The sequence below is a fragment of the Trichosurus vulpecula genome, chromosome 1, assembly GCF_011100635.1.
Source record: "Trichosurus vulpecula isolate mTriVul1 chromosome 1, mTriVul1.pri, whole genome shotgun sequence".
In the NCBI taxonomy this organism is placed as follows: Eukaryota; Metazoa; Chordata; class Mammalia; order Diprotodontia; family Phalangeridae; genus Trichosurus; species Trichosurus vulpecula.
The window spans coordinates 401,884,506-401,908,032 of NC_050573.1; the positions used below are offsets into that span (position 1 = coordinate 401,884,506).

Below are 23,527 nucleotides of genomic sequence, written 5' to 3' on the forward strand. Positions count from 1 at the left end.
ATGTCTTTATGGCTCTGTTCTTTCATGTGCATGATAGAAACAAAAAAAAAAACTTATTTACAATTCTTTAGTATATTTTGTTCCTTTAAGCAATGTGCACAGTGTTCAAGAGCAATGAAAGTCTCCTCAACGTCTTTTTTTTGGTATTTAATGTTTGCAGAGGCAATTTGCTATTCATTCAGAAAACTTTTGCCACTGAGTTTGTTCTAAAACATCTTCAGAGATACTTTAGTGTCCTGCTGCATAAAATATATTAAGATGCATGTGGGGGGGGGTGGCGGCAGGGAGCAGCCTTCTATGCCCTCTAGTACCGCCCTTTGACTGAATCCAGTCTTGGACCTTGTTCCTCACTTGAGGACATGGAGGGCCACATGTGGCCTCAAGGTCATGGGTTCCCCACCTCTGCTCTAGTCAAATCCATATCTGAGAAAGTTATCTCTACGATATGTCCAATAAGTACTCTTTGACCTTTTTTTTTTCAAGACCTACAGTGAGAAGGAATTTAGTACCTCCCAAGGCAATCCATTCTGCTTTTGGAGAATTCGGATTATTAGGAAGTTTTTCTTTACATCAAGCCTGTGTTTGCCTCTTACTACTTCAATCCACAGTGCCTAGTTTTGCCCCACTGGGGTCAGACAGGACAAGCCTAATTCTTGTTTTAATATACTTTTCTTCACACGTGGCATGTAATGTTTTCTTTGAGTGGAAACGTTTTGAGCCTTGTCACTTGCTGAGGCCTGTTAACTGTTTAGTACAGGATGTCCCAAAAGGCTGAGTACAGCTTTAAGCTTTAATGGCTTAAATAGCTTAATCCTGCTGTAAGTAGCTAACATTTATATAGTGTGCTAAAGTTTACAAAGCTCTCTTATTTAATTTGTTGCTCAAAAAAATTCTCTGAGGTAGGTGTTATAATCATGCCCATTTTATAGATGACAGACTGAGAGTAGGAGACATTAAGTGACGTGTCTAGGGTTATAGAACTAGTTATTGGCTAATGAGAGGTTCACACCCAAGTCTTACTCCAAGTTTACTGTACTGTCCACTCTGCCATGCTGCCTGAGTTTGTAAGAGGAGACTAGAGAAGTTTTAAACATTTTCTTCTTTCTTCCTTTTGCTGTAGTTAGATTCCTGTAACCTTTCAAAAGTGTAGCCCATAGCATTAAATCATAATTGCCATAGAGTTTCTGTGTCCAGTATTTGGCCAGCCCAGTTTTTTGCAAAGCGTATTTGTTACCTGTGGTTAGTTGAATAAATTCTTTTCGTGGGCATAATGAATTACATTACCCTTTTTAGTAGCTGCTTTAGAACGGACATATATTACTACATATTTAATACTTCTACTATTCCATGGATAGATACAAAAGATCCATACCAGCATAACTGTTCAGTCCTTTTGAATTGTTTTTCTAGGATCAAGACCACCATTAATCCTACAGTCTCAACCTCCACCCTATTCTTCACCTAGAGATGTTCCACCTGACATATTATTAGATTCACCAGAAAGAAAACAAAAGAAACAAAAGAAAATGAAGTTAGGCAAAGATGAGAAAGACCAGAGTGAAAAAGCTGCAATGTATGATATCATTAGTTCTCCATCTAAGGACTCTACTAAACTTACGTTAAGACTTTCTCGTGTAAGATCTTCAGATATGGACCAGCAGGAAGATATGCTTTCTGGTATAGAAAATAGCAATGTATCAGAGAGTGATATTCCTTTCAATGTGCAGTACCCAGGACAAACTTCGAAAACACCCATTACGCCACAGGATGTAAACCGCCCACTAAACGCTGCGCCGTGTTTGCCACAACATGAACAGACAGCATTCCTTCAGGCACAACAAGTGCCTGTTTTACAACAGAACACGTCAGTTACTGCAAAACAACCTCAGACTTCTGTGGTACAATCTCAGCAACAAGGAACGCTGTACGATGAAGTAGAATTGGATGCATTGGCTGAAATTGAGAGGATAGAACGGGAATCGGCTATTGAAAGGGAACGTTTTTCAAAGGAAGTTCAAGATAAAGGTAAAATGGTTATGCCTTGTTGCCTGTTTTTTGTTGCCTTACCTACCCTGTCATCCTCTCAGAAAATTTTATATGATAATTTTACAAATTTCTTGTTTTACCACATTTTATACTTTATAACCATCCATGCTTCTCCTTCTTTAATTTATGACCAGTACCAAGTGGAAGTTAACTTCTTGAATCCTGATTTTTTTTATAGAAGTAATTGTTGGAAAAAATATTGATGATTTCTCTAGGTGATATACCACAGTTATGTGTTATATTATCACATCATGTCATGTCGTATTTATGGAAGCTAGGTGATATAGTATATAGAGTGATGGAGTCAGGAATACCTGGGTTTTAATCAGACAGTGCCCCTGGGCAAGTCACTTAACCTCTTTCTGGCACAGCTTCTTTGTCTACAATATGAATAATAATAATAGCACCTACCTTACAGCTTTGTTTGAGGGTCAAATGAGTAAACATAAGTTGAGCATGTTACAAACCTTAAAGCCGTGTGTGTATACATATACATATATATATATGTGTGTATATATATATATATATATATATATATATATATATATATATACACACATATATATATGTATATGTATATATAAAGACTAGCTATTATCTTGGATGTTTTTCTACTAAAATGTTCATTGGCGTTTGTATCACTTCTGTTCCGTAAGTAGAATACATAAGAGTTATGTATCTGCAATTAGTTTGTGCCAAAGCCAAGACAGCTCTTTATTACATTTAGGAGAAGGTTATGGATTTGCTTAGGTTTTTAGGTCATCATTTGCAGTCGTGTCATTTGGATTGTGTGATGTATCTCATTAAGGTAGTATTTGGAGTCGGACTTTTCAGAATTCATACAGTTGCGATTTACTGTGAGTCAAGTAAGTATTCTTTCACATTCACCTAGTATTCACATTATATTACTTAATAATGGAACTTTAAGACACAATGACTTTAGAAAATGATCAAATAAAATTAAGGTCCTGATAGCAAGGATTCAGTGAAAAAAAAAATTGATCATTTTAAAGAGTCTTTCTGATAAGGCAGTCCAGTTTAGATGTTATAGTGATTTTATGGTTTTCCTCAATGAATAGATTCCTATCCTGAAGAAAAAAATAGAAAGGTCCGGCAATTATTTTGTGCTTTCAGTTATTATTTAAAATATTTTTTGGTCTGCTTTCTAGTCTCATGTTTCCTCTTTGGGGGTTATCGTTAAATGAATTTTTTTCAGCTAGGTAGAACTTCATGTTTGTGTGGATTTTTTCATTATGTGACAAAAAGTAGATAAAAGAAAACTTGCTGAGAAAAGAGTTAAAGGAGTAAGATTCACCTACATAATATGCTAATTTTAATGCCTAGAAAACATGAAATGCTTGTGTTTTGCAAATAATATGCTAATTAACAATCAGGATAACTGATTATATATTGTACATTTCATTTTTGTTGAAAAACATGTATTGTCGGCTTCTTCTGTTTGTTGCACTTTATGTGAATTTGTTCAAAGTTTATACTCATGAACTGGACAGAAATTTTGAAAGTTAAATGGATAGACTTAGGCCTCCCACTAGAAATATTTGTGATAATTTTGGGGAAATTGAGGGGAAAAATGAATAGATCTTTTTAAAGGCTTTATTGGCATCCTGAAAGTACATCCTTTCTTTGAAGATTTTTTAAATTAGCATTTGTATTTTTAAACAATATGTAAAGATTTAGATATGACTTGATTGAAACTTAGGCAAGTGTAATTGATGTAGAATTTTTCTGAGGCTACTGACCTGGTCCTATATGAAAAAGAAGGTATTTGTCACTCCCACTGTAATCTGGTGACAAAGTCTGTGGGCTTCTACTTCTCAACTCTCTCTGACCCAGATTCAGACCCAATGATATTAGGAACCATTATAGAGAAGTCCAAGTCTACCATGCACTCCCCTTCAAAGAACGTAAGGGGAAAACCAAATGATACAAAAAGAAAATGCCTCCATCTAATCCAAAACTGCAAAGTTAAAAGACAACCAGAAATTAGCAATAGATGGGAGAGATCTTACACTAGAAAACCAAACCCTTACTATAGTAAAATTACCTATAGCCTTGGAACTTAGGGAGAGGGTCCACACCAGGTAAAACATAAATAGAAATAGTATAGTTTAACAGAAGCCTAAGAGCTAATAAACTCAGACAAAAAGATTAATTCCATAACATGTTTTAGTAGAGATGCAGAAGGAAAAAAACATGCCATAGTTTGCAAAAACTACAAAAATGGGGCCAGAAAAAATGAAGCAAGAGATAAAAAGTGATATTAGAACTGAAATAAGAACTCTGGAGTAAATCAGTGGAAAGAAAACTGTTTAGAATAAATGTAGGAAACCTTAAGTAATGAACTCCTTGCAAACATAACAACAATTAGAACTCAGTGACTCTATGAAACAACAATAAATATTCTGAGTTAAAAGATTAAAAAATCCATCAATAAATAAACATTTATTAAGTGCCTACTATGTGTCAGACACTGTGCTAAGCAACGGGGATACAACAATTCACCTTGAAAACAGGTCCAAAAGAGATTACATAAGAGTCATCAGATTCCGGAAACTTGTTACCAAACACAAAAACTTGGATACTGTTCATCAAGAAATAATAAAGAATATTGGCTCATTTATTAGAAGCAGAGGGCAACATGAAAATAGAAAGAATCTACTGAAAACCTCCTGAAAGAAACTATAGCTTGAAAGCACCAAGAAATACCAGAGCCAAACTCCAGATCTTTCAAGATAAAGAGAAAATACTATGTTAAGAGTTCAAGTCTCAAGGAATCAGTTATGATCCCACAATAATACTAGGCTGTAGCTACAAAAAAGGAGATAAAATCATTGAATACAATATTCCAAAGGGCAAATGACTTCTTTTAATAATAAATGAGACTTCTTATAATAATATAATAAAAATATAACAATATAAATGATGTTTTATCCTGCAAAATAGAGTATAATGTCATACGGGAGAAAATGAACCTTTAACAGAATAGAATAGAGAATTTTTTTTAAAATATCAGAAGTGAGCAGAGATTGAAATGAAAAGGCAAGAGAAATCTAGAAAGGCAATTATACACAATTGCAAGAAAGTAAATAATGGCAGTTATGTACTAATGTGGGGGAAAGATGGATTCCCTCTGCTCCCTCTGACTACAAGGTTCTTTGAGTTAAGGAGCATATGTACACAAAGGCTGTATGCTATTTTGATGGTATAATGTGAGGGATCAAAAGAGAAATAGGAATATACTAGTTAAAAGGTAAAGAAGTAGCAAGAATTTGTTTGAAATAATTAGGATTTGTGAGAGAGGTATACAAATATGGACGAAGGAGTGGAACGTGTAGGCATCTTTTGAGCCTTATGCATAACCTGAACAAGCATACATAAAACATTAAAAAATATAGTAATAGACTCTTCCTTAATATGATAAACAATATCTACCTGTAACCAAAAACAGGTATTATCTATAGTGGAAAAATTGATAAAGATGTTTCCAAAAAGATAGGTTTAAAGCAAATATGTCACCACTTTTATTTAATATCATTCTGGATATGTTAGCTGTAAGAAAAAAAATTAAGAGATGAGCATAGGCAAAGATGAAACTAAACTATCATTTTGTAGATGGTTTAGATCAGTGGGGTCAAACATAACTAGAAATGTCCCTGAGGGGCAGCATATTGACTTAGAAAATTATTTTCTATGTTGTATTATGTATACGTTTTGTTGTTGTTGTTAAATATTTCCCAATTGCATTTTAATCTGGCTCTAGGCCATAAATGACACCTCCAGTTCACATAATCCTTAAAAATGCAACTAAAAACTAATTAAAACAACAACGAGTAAAGTAGCCAGATACAAAGTCAGCTCACAAAAATTGTCAGCCTTTCTTTAAATTACCAACAAAGTCTAAAAGGAAGAGATGGAGAAATTAATTCCTTTTAGCATAATTATAAAATGTTTTAAATTTCTGGGAAACTGCCTATCAAGATGCTCTTAAGAATACAAAATCGTCTTTAAACAAGTAAAGCAATATTTAAATAATGGGGAAGACTATTTGTTCATAGTTGACCTATGCCAATATATAGAAATATTGCTGAAATTAATTTGTGGAGTCACTGCTTTACTAATCAAGTGACCAAAGAGTTACTTCTTGTAATTTTACATATACATATATATATATATATATATATATATGTATATTCATCCGTAAGTAGTGGAAGTCTATCACTGTCACAGATTAGGTATATAAGAACCAGCGGACATTGAACATGGAAACATAATGATTGATAAACCCAGGGACTCCAGATACTGGGACAAGGACTCACTGTTGACATACCTGCTGGGAAAATTGGAATACAGTCTGGCAGAAATGAGGTTTAGCTCAGCATTTCACACCCTATACCACAGTAAACTTCCAATGGGTATAGTCCATTGATTTGAGGTCCTGTCATAAACTAAAGGAGCAGAGAAGGAAATTCTCAACTATGAATTGGAAAGGATCCCTTGATGAAACAAAAGATAGAGATGGTCACAGAAAATAAAATGTTCAGTTTTGATTACATAAAACTGAAAAACTTTGTACCAATAAAATCAGTGCAACAAGAATTAGAAGGGAAACAGTTAACTACAGGGAAAACTTCTATTCCAGATACATAAGTAATTGATCCAAATATATAAGAATAAGAGCCAATCCATAATAAAAAAAAATGGTCAAAGGATGAATAGGCAATTTTCAAAAGAAGAAAGGCAATCAACAACTGTATGAAAATCGGTAAGAGTAATAATAATAATAATAATAGAACTACGGATTAAAAATAACTGAGGTTCTACCTCACACCCATTAATTTGTTAAGGATGGCAAAAAGAAATAGCTATAATTGCAAAAGATATAGGAGGACAGATATGTTGATTTACTGTTGATAGAGTTGTGAACTAAGTAGTCCAACCATTCTTGAAATCAATTTGAAAGTAAACCCCAAATGTCTCAGAACTACATGTATCTTTTAACCCAACAATAACACTACTAGACCTATGTCTGATAGGGATTAAAGACAGACGGAATGTTCTTTTGTGTACACAAATATTCATAATTGCATTTTTTGTAATATTAAGGAATTAGAAACAAAGTAGATGCTCACCAGCTGGAGAGTGGCTAAGCAAATTATGGTATATGTATGTATTGAAATATGATTGTGTCATAAGAAGCAATTAAAGAGATGAATTCACATAAACTTGTGCTAAGTGATTCAAAATGAATTGAGCATAGCCAAGAGAACAATTTATATAACTACATTGTAATGATAAACTATCAAAAACCTAAGAACTAGCTGATCAAACGCATTAAGCAACCACAGCACCAGAAGACTGACATTATTCATGTGTCTCTCCTCGTGTTAGGCAGTGGACCAACCATAAGTGTAGAATGAAATATATACCCGTTTCAGACATGACCAAATAGGTTCTTTCCTGATTATATGGTAGACTTTTATTTATTTCTGGGGGTAGAGAAACTTACTGGGAAACAAGAGATGAATAAGGAGTTATGATAATAGATCAAAGAAAGGCAAGAAAAGGCATCAATGAAACATTTTAAAATGTACTGAAGAGAGCAGAAACTAGGGGACATAGAGCAAGTGGTATAGTGTTTGCGGGTAAAACATGTTAAATTTAACATGCTTCTTTTAAATATAATAGAAATTAGGACAGAGACAAGTGGAATAGTGGTGAAAAAATTGTTAAATTTAACATGCTTCTTATAAATATAATCGAAATTTGTGGCATCATACAACTCTTTTTACATGAAATATTTTTTGTCTTTCATGATGACAATATAATTTAAAACTTAAATAGCAGGAAAAACACTCATTTTGAAGTGGCATTAAAATATCTAGATTTATAACTGATAGCCTTAATGTAGTAATGTATGTGTTTTTTCCCTATTTTTTTTTTTTTTTTACTTTTCCTTTATTGAATTCTAGCATTGTTATTTCTAGGGTGTTCTTTAAAAGGTGTATTTAACTGTTTAGTGATAGCAACCAAGTGTCTAGAACAGAGGTGGGGAACATGTGACTTTGAGGCCTTACTAAAGATGTTAACAAGATTAAATATTCCATATGGTGATTTGAAGTTGCAAATGATATCACAGATATGAAAATACATAAAATTTTTGTGAAGTTGGGATCTTGTTTAAGGTTTTGGTAAATGTCATAAATTGACCCTATAATGAGAAATACCTTTAAAATATTTAATATTAAGTTACCTTTTCATAAATTATCCACTTAAGTTTTTGTACTATATCTGGCACAGTGTTCTCTTAAAATTTGACTTTTTTATCGCATGTTGTTATAAGGTTGTTGATACTATTTATGCTTAGCCTTGTAGTGTTCTGTCATCTCAATCATCTAGTATATAATTTCTTGGTTCCATAGTTTTAAAACTTTGCAATTCATTTATCCAGGGATATTTAGGTACTGAAAAAAAAGCTCAAAAATAGTAGCGTGACCTCTGATGCCAGAATCCTCATCTGTTCATTTACAGTGGCCAATTAATTCTTTCCCCTATCTAGAGCATACTTTCTTCTAGATTCAAATACCATATCTAAGAAACCAAATTAGTGATCAAAAAGTTAATGTTTAGTAACTGTAGAACTAGAACAAAGAGATTTGGCTAGGTATAAAGAATAATTTCACCTGGATAGTGATAGGACCTCACCTCTGCCATAGAGTATGCCATTCTATAACCAGGTACTACCAGTTTGACTCCTATGTGCTTTTCTTCTTTGGATATACTAGATGCACATTAACAGTTTTCCCAAAATTAACCTTTGCGTTTTCTGTGTACAAACAGTTACCCTTTCCTCTATACATTCCTAACAATTTGGGGTTTAAAATAGTAGTAGTAGTTGTTGTCTTCTTCTCCTTGTTAGCTAGTAGTCCTCCTCCTTGTCCACTTTATAAGCACCATGCTAAGCCCTGGAAATACAATACAAGACAGCCTCTTCCCTCAAGGAGTTTTACATTCTAATGAGAGAAGACTACACACAGAAGAAAGCCAAAAGCTGGGGGTAAAGAGAGAGTGGGTGTGCAGGGAAGAGTGTAGAATGTTGAGTGTTTCCCCGGGAAGTCTAGAAGTAGTGAAACTGGGGAGAGACAGGGGAGAAAAAATATGCTGGGGCAGCTAGTGGGGCAGTGAGTAGCACCGGCCCTGGAGTCAGACTGGAATTCAAATCCGGAGCCTCAGACACTTGACACCCTTACTAGCTGGTGACCTTGGGCAAGTCACTTAACCCCAATTGCCCTGCCTTCCCCACTGCAAGAAAAAATAATACTGGGGCCTTTTCTTTAACTAGAGCTCATGGCCCTACCCTCCAGCTGGAGGGTCTAATCAGAGGAACAGAGGACCTGATGAGAGGTGAGTATGGGCAGATTCAGTTTTACAGCATAATCGAGATTTCCTCCCCATGATGAATTTCCTGGGTAAAGGAAGGCATAGTGGGCATTTCTGGAAAAGTCCAAAAGCAGTGTGATGGTGGGAATTATTGCTAACCAAATAATTAAATATAAATTATAGTTCAAAAGGCCCATTGTTGGTTTTCTTCCAGAATGATCTCTGAATTAATCTCTCCGCAAAGTGACCCTTCTCAGATCATACTCACCTTTTTCCAAAGTCCATTCTTTTTTCCTAACTGATACACTAAAGGGAAAAAATTAATTTTTTTTTTTGACAGACTCAGAATGTGGCACTTAGCTTTTAGTAGGATTTAGATAATACTTAGTCTTTTGTTTTTAGGGATATGTAGAGCTAATATGCATGCTAATTATCTGACTTTTGTAGTAAGCACTTTCAGCTATAACTTTTAGCAGTTTCAGATAGTGATGGTTTTAAAATATTTTATATGCGGGGTTTCTTGGCCTTTTTTTTTTTCAACTTCATCAGAATTCTTCTGAAGCTAATGGTTCCCTATTTTGAAGACATTGGCATCTAGATTTGGCAGGGTTGTTGGTTTTTCATTATTGATTTTGTATGTAGTTATCTCAGGGATTTGTCCAGTCCTAGATGAGGAGGATTCAAAGGAATCAGTGTCCATAATGTTGAACTTATTCATTAAAATGGCTTTGATTATCAGGTGAAGAAGGTTGGGAAATGAAGGACTGATGGCAAAAAACAAAAACATAAAAATTGACATGCTCAGAGGAACTAAATCAAAACTAGAAAAGCAAAACTTGCTCAGCTCTGAGAAACCTTGCTGTCGTGACAGAATTTTTTCAAGTTTTCTGCAAATGGTATACTTTTAGCTAGTTGGATATATTGTATGCTTTTTTTTTTAGCTATTGTTTTATTTTATGAACAAAATTGAAAGAGCATAATACCTCTGCTAATTGTAATCATGTCAGTCACGCTCAAATGCTTTCAGGTATTATTTCTGTACTTATAATAGTCAGTGCCATCTTTATCATAATATTTATATCCCTTAACACTCCTATGTACAATAATTTTAAAAATCCTGTAATGTCACAGTGATTCTATACTTTACCAAAATTCAGTGCCATAATAGTTATTTCTCATATTGAAGTTAAATTAGAATCTGCTCAGTTTCATTGTTTAGATGATGAAAATTGAAATGGAATTGGTAGCAGTAATTTGTAGTCCCCTAAATACACTGAAGTTCTTTTAAAAAATAAACTTCCAAAATATTCTCAGTTTTTAAAAAATGATAATACAATTTACTCTAAAAAGATACATTGCTTAATTTCACTAGGATAAGATTTCTTTTAAGTAAATCACAAGATGCTCAAGAGTTTTCCCTTTTTACAGGTCAATACTTATGGCATCACCTAAATTATCTTCATAAGTGAATGTTTCATTTGAAATTCTGAAATCTTATAGTTCTGTTTGAACGGTTCAGGAGAGCATTTTGTAAAGATAAACATCTTGAGAAAGAAACATAACTTTGTTGCTTTCTGGCACGCAGTTTTAAATATGAATTTTGTGGGTAGGGAAATATTAAATGAAAAATTTTTAACAGTTATCAAAAAGAATGTTGCTCAAGAAACAAAACAAAAAGCTACCTATCTGTTCTCTAGGATAACTGTGAGCAGAAGAATGATATCTCAACTGAGTCCATTGAATACAAATACACATGTTCATAGATTTGGATATAGAAAGGACTTTAGAGACCATCTAGTCATTTTATTACTGGAGAAACCAAGGCCTGCAAAAAAAAATGCCATTCCAGCAACAACTTATATGTTATTAAATAATTATTTGATTTAAAAGAATATAATTGAAGCCTATTACAAAATCTTCTGCTTTAGCACGGAAGGTTCCACAATGTTATAAATGTAAGCTTTAATTTCTGCTAATTTGCTGTGGTCGCACATGTAATACGTGCAGACCTGAGATTCAAACTCTTAATTCCAATACTCTTTCTAGTACCCCAAACTTCCATTTACTAGATTATTTCTCGTCTGTAGATTCACGGCTAGAAGAAACTTCAGAGGTCATTTGATTCATAAGACCCTCCTTGTTTTTGTTTGAATTTATTTATAGTTGAGGAAATGAAGGCTAAAGAGGTTAAGTGACTAGCCAAAACTCACACAGCTGTAAAGTACCAGAGCAGAGGCTTAAGCTTTGATCCTTTGGCTACAGATGACTCTGCCATCCTGCATACCTATAGTTCTGTGGTTCAGTGACAATGTAAATGTTTTCTGGGGATACATGGTAATGTCTGATCCTTTGGAACCAAGTATAAATCATGTAACTTCCTTAGGCCTTAATTTCCTAATTTGTAAAATGAGAGAACTGTAGAATGGCCCCTCCACCTCTAAATTGGTGATCACATGAATACGTGTTTGTATACATACCTATGTGTGTATGTTTGGATTTTCAATGCTTGTTTAAAAATTAAAATAACTTGAGCTGCTAGGTATCACAATGGACAGACACTGAGCCTGAAGTTAGGAAGACCTGCATTAACGTATGGTATCAGACACTCATTAGCTGTGTGATCCCGGGCAAGTCACTTTACCTGTGTCTGTCTCAGTTTCCTCATCTGTAAAATAGGAATAATAATAGCATCTACCTCACAGGGTTATTGTGAGAATTAAATGAGATAATCATTGTAAAATAGTTATTAGCACAGTGCCTGGCACATAGTAAGCCACATATAAGTGTTAGCTAGTATTATTATTAGTTGCATAAATGTATTAAATTTTTCACCTCATGTAGATACTACTGGCAAAATCATTTATAAGTGCACAATGATGAGAATTCTTTTTTCTTAGTTAAATTAGATGACAAACAAGAATGGTCATTTCTCAGATTGTTGTTGAAAAACTAATCAGATAGGAGCACTTGGATCCAAAACGTGGACAAGTGACTTAACATTGTAGAATATCCCTATACTGATGAAACTACAAGTCTCTGCCACCACTGGTTCGCCTCCCCAAATGTCACATGATTCCCTTGTGATAACTCTATTTTTCTTGAATAATTTTTTGTTGGCAAAGTTAGAACATTGATGAATATATTCTATAAGAATTTGTCATGAATACTTTTAAATAATGAGACAGCTTGCTATCCGTTCTAGAGGAGCATGCTTTGAAAAATGAAGAGGTAAATAATTGTCAAGTTAGTAAATAAACTCTTTCACAAGTGAAAGTGTCAGTTTAAAAATTGTTGCAGTAATGTGATTGTTTACAAGAAATAACTGTCAATTCAGCTTTATAGAAAATTATGTAATAGGTTATTTTCAAGCTAGATCCAGTATTGTCAAGCTGTCAAATTATTTCATTTAAAAATACAGTTTGAATATTGTGAAATGTTTCCTTTTGAACCCAAAATGTAAAACATGCAGGACCCTGCTTTGTGGAACATAATATAGATTTCAGCAGAAGTTACTTTTACTTTCTGCTCACAGTTAGGAAAGTAATTTTTTTTTTCATATGCTCAGCTATAATACTTAATTATAAGATATGGTGCTTCCTTAAAACTTCAAATTCACTTGTACTGAACACAGCATATATTCTTGAACTTTTCATATATATTACTTATCTTTATCACAAATGGCAAATCCTTGATATAAAGTGTTTTTTTTTTAACTAATAGAGCCAAAAATTCTGTACTTTCCTATTCAAAATGGTATAAATTCTGTTTTCTTTGTTTCTTCAAACACCTGTTATTAAAAGCTCATGTTAATTGATTTGGGCTGCTGACAGTTTTAGAATACTTTGCTTCATCCCATTTAAAAATGGTTACAATGAATTGTCTTGATTCAAAAGATGTTCTTTTTAAACCCAAAGAGAGTATTGTTTGTCTTCCTCTTGCATGGGGAAACATACCTATAACTGATTCTAAAGTGTGTGTGTGTGTGTGTGTGTGTGTGTGTGTGTGTGTGTGTGTGTGTGTAATAGTTTTATGCTTAATGTCAATTTTAATTCCATTTGATGCCTTAGAAGCCCCATATCACATTTCACTATATTCAACAAAAATGTTATTAAGATTTTCTGTTCTCTAGACTCTTAGGTCAGTTCTACTAAGTTCACATACTCAGTAGTATTTAGAGGCCATAGTAGCTATACTGTTGACTTTTTTTCACTCTGTGGCACTAAAGAAATGTATTTATCAGCTTTTGTAATATATTAATTGAAACTCACTGTACATAAATATTCTGTTAAGCCCTGATTTTAAAACAGTCATACCCACCCAGATTGCAACATTTTTTAAATTGCCCAGTAGATATGTTTACAAAATTTGCATTGATGAATTTTGCCAACAACAGAATATAGCAATTTTTATGAGATGTGAATATGTATATCTTACTGATTTCATATATTTATCTTTAAATTTCAGATAAGCCTTTGAAAAAAAGAAAACAAGATTCTTACCCACAGGAGGCTGGGGGTGCTACTGGAGGTAATAGACCAGCTTCTCAGGATACAGGTTCTACAGGAAATGGGTCAAGGCCAGCACTAATGGTTAGCATTGATCTTCATCAGGCAGGACGAGTAGAGTCTCAGGCATCTGTAACTCAGGATTCAGACACCATTAAAAAGCCTGAAGAAAGCAAACAGTGTAATGATGGGGCTGTTTCTATTCATCAGGAAGATATTGGGGTTCTTAAACAAAAACCTGAAAACCATCCTGAGACCCCTAGGAAAAAGTCTGATTCTGAGAGTGTAAAGACTGAAATGAAACAAAATGAGAACAAATTGATGGAATCTAAACCAAATGAAAACCGATTGTTGGAGACAAAATTGAGTGAGAACAGACCAGCAGCGGAAACAAAACAGAATGAGAACAGACCAGCAACAGAAACTAAACAGAATGAGAGCAGATCAGCGGCAGAAACTAAGCAGACTGAGAGCAGACCAGTGCCAGAAGTTAAGCAACCTGAAAACAGATCCCTGGTAGAAGCCAAGCATAATGAGAGTAAACCAGCAGCAGAAGCTAAACCCACTGAGAACAGACCAGCAGCCGTGGAAGTGAAGCAGAATGAGAGCAGGTCAACAGAAGCAAAACAGACTGAGAGTAGACCAGTGACAGAAGTTAAACAGACTGAGAGCAAACCAGCAGCAGAAGCTAAACAAAATGAGAGTAAAGCTACAGAAAATAAACAGAATGAAAGCAGAACAACAGAAACGAAACAAAATGAGAGCAAAACATTAGAATCAAAACAAAATGAAAGCAAAACAACAGACACGAAACCAAATGAGAATAAACAAAATAATGGTAAACAGGAAACAACCAAGCTGAGACCTGAAACTCCCAAGCAGAAAGGTGAGGGCCGACCTGAAACTCCCAAGCAGAAAGGTGATGGCCGCCCTGAAACGCCCAAACAGAAGGGTGATAGCCGCCCTGAAACGCCCAAGCAGAAGGGTGATAGCCGCCCTGAAACCCCCAAACAGAAGGGTGACAGCCGCCCTGAAACTCCGAGGCACAGGCATGATAGGAGAGATTCTGGAAAGGCATCTGCAGAAAAGAAACCTGAAACAAGGCATAAACAGGATGTTAAATCTGATTCTCCTCGAGTAAAATCTGAAAGATCAGAAACCTTAAAGCAAAGGCCAGATGGACGATCTGTTTCTGAGTCACTAAGGCGTGACCATGATAATAAACAGAAATCAGAGGATAGGACTGAATCAGAGAGACATCGAGGAGATCAGTCCAGAATTCGAAGACCAGATACATTAAGATCCTCCAACAGAAATGAGCATGATTCTAAACACAGCGTTAAATCTGATGGTTCAAAACCAGATAAACTAGAAAGAAAACACAGACATGAATCAGGGGAGTCCAGGGAAAGACTATCTTCTGGGGAACAGAAATCAAGACCTGATAGTCCTCGTGTTAAAGAGAGTAGAGGCGATACTAGCAAAACAAGATCTGATAGATCTGGTTTTAAATCACCAAATAGTAAAGATGACCGGAGGACAGATGGTAATAAAAGTAAAGTAGATAGTAATAAAGCACACCCTGACAATAAAGCAGAGTTTCCCAGTTATTTGTTGGGGGGCAGATCTGGTGCATTGAAAAATTTTGTCATTCCAAAAATCAAGAGAGATAAAGATGGCAATGTTACTCAGGAGACAAGAAAAATGGAACTTAAGGGGGAACAGAGAGACAAAATGGAAAAATTGGGACTAGTAGAAGATCTAAATAAAGGAGCTAAGCCTGTAGTTGTCCTGCAGAAGCTGTCTTTGGATGATGTTCAGAAATTAATTAAGGATAGAGAGGACAGATCAAGAAGTTCTCTTAAAGCTAGCAAGAATAAGCCATCCAAATCAAATAAAGGTAAGGAATATTTTATTTTGGTACTTTCTGTTGCACCTGGTATTCTTGCTAAATTTGAGGTGTTAAATATGGAAACAAGGCCAATTTGTGAAATGAGAGAAATGAATACACTACATGCAAGAGTATTAGATTTATGCACACTGATACAAATCCAGTGAGCACGGATAAATTTATTAGTGTAATTGATGTCTTTTCCTTATTTAATGATATCATTTAGATTTAGTTTTCCCTATTGTGTGAAATTCAGTTTAGCTTTCTAGATGTGTTTTCCCTTTTTTTACTTTGGTCTCTTATCAGAATATTTTTCTAATATATTGAATAAAGCGAAGGTATCCAGCATCTCCAGAAAAATAGTAGTTCATTTGTGGATGTTCTACAATACAGTTAATTGTCATAGTTTTAATTTTTTTTGTCTCTAACTTCCCTTAAAGGATCAGAGTGAAGTACAAAGGAAATAATTACAAATGCGTTTTTCCAATTTTAGAGGTTCTTATGCTACTGTTATCTCTTGTGTGCTATTCCCATTTAATTGTGTATCTTGATTGAGTTACCTAGAAAATAATATTTAAAAAGTAAACTAAAGGCATACATAGTCTGTGTAATGGTGAAATCATGGAAAACTGTGTGTCTGAGGCATAAGCATTTTATTAGGTTTTCTAGGTTAAGTTATTTGAGCATGTATTGGATTGAGTTGTATCCAGTATTGAAACTAAGCATAATCTCTTATTCCTGTATATACTGGATGGTTACAAACATGGGGGTGGGGGTGTTTGGGGGTGGGGGTGTCGGGGGGGGGGGTGTGGGTGTTTATACATACATATGCGTGCAGCATGTTGGCTATGTGATCCTGGTCAGTTGTTAGACATTAGTATCTATTACTTGAATGCATATTAACGTCATTTGCTCGTGAAATAAAGATTGCAGGATGAAGGTAATTTAAGAAATTTTTGTTGGATTGAAGTTGACTTCTCTACAAATTCTTCTATGTGCTTTTATGAAGGAAAGTTGGAAAGTGCCATCTTGATCCTTTCTTATTTGGGAGCATCTGTTTCTTCCTAATTACTTGGTAGTTCACTAAGACAAAAGTACTTTGCCCTCCTTATTCCAGACAAGTCTTTTGCTGCTTCTTGAATACAATAGCGAGGAATAAATACTATTTACATTAATAACTGACATTTTATTTCTGTGATTCCTGTAGTGATTCTATAGATATTATCATCAGTAACTTTCCTAGTTATTTTTACTAATAATGTTCTTCATTGTTAATTTTTAAGTATATTTTCATGAAAACTATAAGCATACCACTTACTATCTTCGTTAGTTTTATGTGTTGGGAGAGGAATGTAGAAATTCTGAACAATTTTTTATCAAATGCTAAAGGACATGTAAAAGGTGTCTAATTCAAGAAAACCATATAGTGTTAAACGTACAGGAGCAGCCATCTCATCTGTATTAATTATAACAAGTGGAGTTTTTTACTAAACACAAGTGCTTAGTGTTTCGGAATTTTTAAAGATCCTCACATAAGTAAAATGTTTTGTAGTTATTTAGAGAAATGAATTAGAGGCCATATCTATTAGATATTCACAGATCACAGAATATAGGTGACTGACTACTGGTCCTCTGCTTATGATTTTCTTTGAAAGCTCACCAAAAACTCCATTTATAAATTGAATTGTAATCAGTACAAACTCATCTGAAAGGAAAGAATTCCTTTCCCTTTGAGATTATATAACATCTTGAGTATTCCTGAATTTTTTGTATTTGATTCCTAGGGATACAATTAGTACTGGATCTTCTTAGGGGCTTGGAACTCCTTCCTTAACCAGTTGTTTGGAAAGATTCCTAGAGAACTCCTCAAGAGAAAAGGAAGAATATTATTTGGGTTGCTTCTTCTAGTTTCATTTAAAGAAGTTGAAATAGCATGTAATGTTGATTTCTTTTACAAAACACGCAACAGTGATTATCTATCCATCATGGGTTTAGGCCACTCACTGAATTTATTGTTTCATTTGTGTCTGATGCTCTATTACATTAAAACTTTGTGGAGACCTATTGCTGTTGTGTACAGTAATAGTCAAGTAACAATTTTTCATTTGTCATCAACCTTCCCAGTTTTCCCTTCCACCTTTTATCTTGGTAAAATCTCATTTTGTACTATGCTGTCCATTCATTCCTTGTTCAAGTTTGTCTCATCCCCTTTCCCTCTTTTTCACTAATAATCGTATGCTTACTTGGAGGTCTTAGCTTAAAATTTGTCCCATTCTCACATTTCCACTCTTCAGACACCATCTCTCCAGTTTTTGTGGGAAAACATTCTTTTTACTACCCTTTGCAGCTTCCTCCAAAAAAGAAATCAACACAACTCTGAGTCCTACATCTATCTGACATCTGTGATGAATGATAATAGACACCTTTGTCAAGCTCATAATTTAGTATCTCTCTTGATTTAATACCTTTCTATTTATTAATACCTCTCTTGGTTTAGTACCTCTCTTGATATTAATTACCTATTTAATACCTCTCTTGATATTACTAACCAAAGAGTTATCAAAGTTGTCTGTTGGATCTTTTTAAGAAATCATAGATGATCTTAACTGTGCATGGGAGACACCTTAGTAATGTATCCTTTTGCTCTACTTAAAACAAGTAGTTTTTTATAGTCAAGAAACAGTAAGTACATTCTCCTTGTCTTTCAGTCAGTTCTATGACTATGAAGATGTGATATGTAAAATACATTGTGAAAAACCTGATTTCCATTTTATACTTTGATCAAAGATGCCTTTACTGCTTGTGTAGCCCATTCTCATGAAAGGAGCAAATGAACTACAAAAACAAAATATAGAAAGAAAAAAGGAACCCATCCAAAGCAAAATCTTGGGGAACACCTATTTCTAAATTCTGTGGATCTTTGAACAGAGAACAACTTATTTATTCCTCACACCTTTTTTATTTAAAAAAAAAAAATCTTGTGAGAATGCTTTTTTTTTTTTTTAAGCTGCTTGCCCTTTAAGATGATTACAGAGCAACACATTGAGATTTATTTTCTGGCAATAGTTCCACTTCTTTCTTTTATGCCAGGAGAAACTTGCAGATTCTTTTAATAATTAGCAATCTACATTTTCATTTTGAATTACCAAAAGAATTCACATTGAAAAAAATGTGTTGGTAAAGTGAATATACATTTATTTACAAATTTAAACTTAAAATTATTTCAGTTCAGTTTTTCACTGAACCGTACTATAGATCAGATTTGGTGTTACAAAATTTTGGTTTGGCCTTTTAATCAGAAGGAAGTAAGGAATCTTAATGTATACATTTGACTTCTGAGAAAATGTCAGTATCACGAAGTGCTTTTTGGGAGGAAAAAGTACTCCAAGAGTAATTAGTCACTTATTGGTTTTGGTTTGGTTTGGTTTTTTGGGTTTTTTTTTACTTTTTATTTGTAATCATCACATTTTATTTAATGCAACTGAATATTATTCTGTGAAACTATAATTCTGATGGCAGATAATTTTTTTATTTCCTCTTTTTTTAGGAGATGGTCTAATGGGAAAACAGTATCATATATACTATACCTTAGGGCTAGCCTGTATTCTTTTTTCAATTGTACACTTCTAAGATGGCATTCTTTACTCTAGCTCTTGTTCAGTTGTTACTTGTTAGTGGCTGCACACATCCATCATACACCTCTCTATTACCATTTGAATGATTCTCATTTTTAATTCTTCAAAGAGTCTACTGCTTCATAAAGGACAGCCATACCACATGGCTAGGGCCATTAAACAGATAGGTCTTTATTTCTGGAAGAAGCTTGGAATCATTAAAGGAGTACAGAAGTTTTCCAACAACAAATCTTCCTGCTCTGTTTCTCCTATTTGATTCTGGGTCCAATTTGTCACATCTGCAATATCTGTCCATGGGTATGTACACTGATGAACAAGTAGTACAGGCTGTCAATCTAAGTGCGTGTCATAATCTGAATCAGAGGTATTAAACTCAAGGTACTCTCGCCCAAATGCAGTCCAATCTAGATTAAAATGTGTTTGCAAACTAATTAAAAATACAATAAAACATTTTAAAAATTAAGCCAAGATGTAGTCCACAGGGATCCTTATGTACTCTTTAATAGCCCCCATTTCTATTTGGGTTTGACACCACTGATCTAGACAATAAGAATTCCTTATCCAGCTGTTTTTTCCTATGTGGATAGTTAGGCTAGACTCAGTGGTTTCCAGAGGTACAGAATGTTCTGGGTTTTGACATAACAGCATCATCATCCAAAAACAAGAACAGAGAGAAGACAGTACTGCCTGTAAAGATGTCTTCAACTTGGGTTGCACACTGAATCTCCCCAACAATGCTTTTGGCAACGTATCCCCTTTTATACAACTACCTTCTAGTAATTATCCAATGATTACCAAACAAATTTATCTCAGCCATATCATATATCTGGAATAAAATTGTGTTCTAAAATCCAATGAAAAAGTGATTTTTGATGATATACTATGTCATATTATACTCAGCACTGTTGTGTATACATATAGCATAGTCAGTAGCTAATTTACTAAACTTAAAACACAGAAAAAAATTTTTCCAGGAATAAATCTTAACTTCTAGATTACGTGTTGGTTTTAAGCCCCATATAGTTGATAGCTATTTTTTTTTCTTTTCTCCAGCACCTGATCTGTAATATTATAGTAAATGTCAGTGAATTTATGACCATCTCTGTGGCTAGAGTATATTGTAACCCATTCAGGCTTTTTCATCTTTTGCAGTTATAGTCTATAAAAGATCTACTCAGCATGTTTTGGTTCTATTAATCTTGTATATCAATGCAACACTTAAATTTGATACCTTGCTTTACTTGCTTCTCCCAGTTCCTTTTCCAATCATTCATGTCCCTTATGTCGTCTTTTTTGACATTTCTTTGAGTCCCTCATGACTTCTCGTTTGGACTAATGCATTGGTTTCTTTGCTGTCGCATAGTTCTCTGCTCCAGTCCTTTTTTCACACAGCTGCCAAATTACACAAACTCCAGTGCTCCTTATTACCCTCCAGTATGAAATATGAACTCCTTTTGGCTTTTAAAGCCCCTCATATGCATTGCTCCTCTCCCCAGTCTATTCCTCATGTGCAGCCCTCCAGGTCTCATCTCTCTGCCGTTTTACTGGCTATCTCCAATGTCTGGAATTGACTTGCTCATTACCTCTCCTTCATAGAGTCCTTCAAATCAAAACAGCCACCTTTTACAAGAAGCTTATTCTAATCTCCTTTCAACAACTACTGCCTGATTACCTTGTTTTTATTTATTTATGCTTATTCTGTGCACACATACATATATTTGCAAATTATCTTCCCTGATAGAATGTAAGCTCTTTGGTAGAAGGGACTATTTCGGTTTTTATCTTTGCATACCTAGAGTTTAGTACAGTGCCTGGCACATCACAAGTAATAAATGCTTATTAACTAGTTGATGATAGCAAATAGTCTCATAAAAAACAAATCATTAAAAGCAAAAGCACATGATTTATCCATTTTCCAAGTGTCTCAAATAAGGGAATTTTTTTTACCCTAGGAATTTCTGGCCAGTAATTTAATCAAAACACTTGACTTAGTTTTTTTTTTTTTATTATGAAATATCCAGACAATTAAACTGAATTTCATTCTGTTTGTATTCAGAAGTTTCCTAATTTTAGAAAAATTTAAATAAAAATAAGAAACAAATATGGAGAAGAAATTTTCTTTTCTGACAGTTTTCTGGTATTTATTGGCAAATTTGAAGTAGTTATAATTCTCACTTTGATTTGTACAACTTTACCTATATCTTGATGGTCCAGGATTTGTGTGCTGTATTCACATTCATTAAACATGCTATATTGGTCTAGGTGCAGACAGTACTCGTAAAGCATGGTGTCTTTGGAAGGAAAAAAAACAACATATGTGAATATGCATTGTCTGTATAATTATTCATAGAGCATGATTATAGGTGACACTCAGATTTTGTATAATGCAGTAAGGGTGAAGTGAGCCTACATTCATACCAACTACATATGTGTTTGTGTATGTGTGTGTAAATGTACGTATAAAATCAAATACTGGTTTAATTTTATAGTGAAGTTCATAGGAACATAGAGCAAGAAGGGATCTAGTACAAAGTCCTGATTTTACAGATGAGGAAATTCAGACCAATGGAGTTTAAGTGATCTGCCCTAAGGGGTCCCAGAGCATCAGAAACAGGATTTGAATCTGTGTCCTCTGACTGAAGAGGCAGTATATATTCTGTTTTTCCAAGCTGCCTCCTATCTCAAATTTATTTTCTTTTAATCTCTACTGAATATCCGTTCTATTTATATATTTATATATCTGGTGTTATACACATATTTAGAACTATAATCGATTACTCCCATTTCTAAATCCTCTGTAACTTAGTGTTTGAGAATGATTGTTAAAGTTTCAGGTCACATGACCAACAAGGAGGCCAATTTGTTGCTCTGAAAATTACTCTACCCCTAAAACCTCCAAACAAAGCAGTTATGTACCAGGTCTGGAATAACTAGAGCTAAATCCTCAAGTTAAGAAGTCAGTACAGCCAGGAGGAGGAAGAAAATCTTATGAACAACAGTGAATTTTAATACTCAAAGCACTTGCTCATCACTCGCCCCTCCCATGTCTGTGGCAGTAAACACAAGCTAGGTTGGGTCATCCATAGACCAGGTCTGTCTCCCTCTCCCTCTGATGACTCTGTCCTAACATTGTCACTAGACACCTCTCTCCCATGCTCCACAAGATGCAAGGAGAGGGAGGAATCAGGCTGACTGAAAAATGAACTTGTGTGGGTCAGTGTTTTGGGCTTCAGGGAAAGGGAAAACTGGAAAACTGCCTAAGACAAGTCCCATACCCCAGAGGTTACTCTAGGCATTGTCCTAGGCTAACCAGTCTTTATCTTCTATTGGAGGTAGAGGCAGGACTAATCCAACCTAACCTGGGGGTATGAGGCACCAGTGAAAAGGTAAGTAATGGGTGATGCAAGAAAAAAGTATTAAAGACCAAAGACAGCAAGTAAAAAATACTAAAATCCCAGCATACAGACCACCAGAAAAGATCCTAAAAACCAGAAGGAAAAATAAATAGAGCAGCAAAGAAAAACCAAATTAGAGTTAGCAAACATTATAATGTGAGGGAAAGTAAATCAATAACGTCTGGCAAAATAGATATCTGTAGACTGGTGAGAGATCATAACTACAACGGAAAACCTCTGAACAACTCCAAAAAAAATGAAACCATAAAAGAAATGGTTTTAGGTTAGAAGTTGGAGTTTTTATCAAAGAAAATTGGGCATTCTCCGTAGAATTTTGAAACACAGTTAGACTAATAAAACTGAAACCATGACAGGGAAATTAAAAGATTTAGAAGACAAATGGAGAAGAAGAGGATAGTTTGACAAAACAGAAACGAGAACATGTGTATTCCATAAAGTTGCCAAAGCAACTGACCTTGAAGACAGAATGCACAAAGAGAACTTAAGGATCATAGATCTCTTAGAAGAACATGATAGCTCAAAAAAATGTAGAAATAATACAAGAAAATTATGCCAAATTTCCAAACATAAAGTATTGATCAGTGGTATCCACAGATTACTACAAGAAAATCATATATAAATGTTACTTGAAATTTG

At 34.4% G+C, this 23,527-nt stretch overlaps 1 protein-coding gene across 2 annotated transcripts in view; it reads left to right on the plus strand.

Annotated features, from left to right (window-relative positions):
• Nucleotides 1-23,527, plus strand: part of NIPBL (NIPBL cohesin loading factor) — a 275,411-nt gene that overhangs the window by 172,406 nt on the left and 79,478 nt on the right. For both annotated transcript variants that reach the window (XM_036758735.1, XM_036758741.1), the window contains exons 9-10: nt 1,411-2,025; nt 13,909-15,849. In XM_036758735.1, coding sequence (XP_036614630.1) covers nt 1,411-2,025; nt 13,909-15,849 — 2,556 coding nt within the window. The remainder of the gene's footprint in view (nt 1-1,410; nt 2,026-13,908; nt 15,850-23,527) is intronic.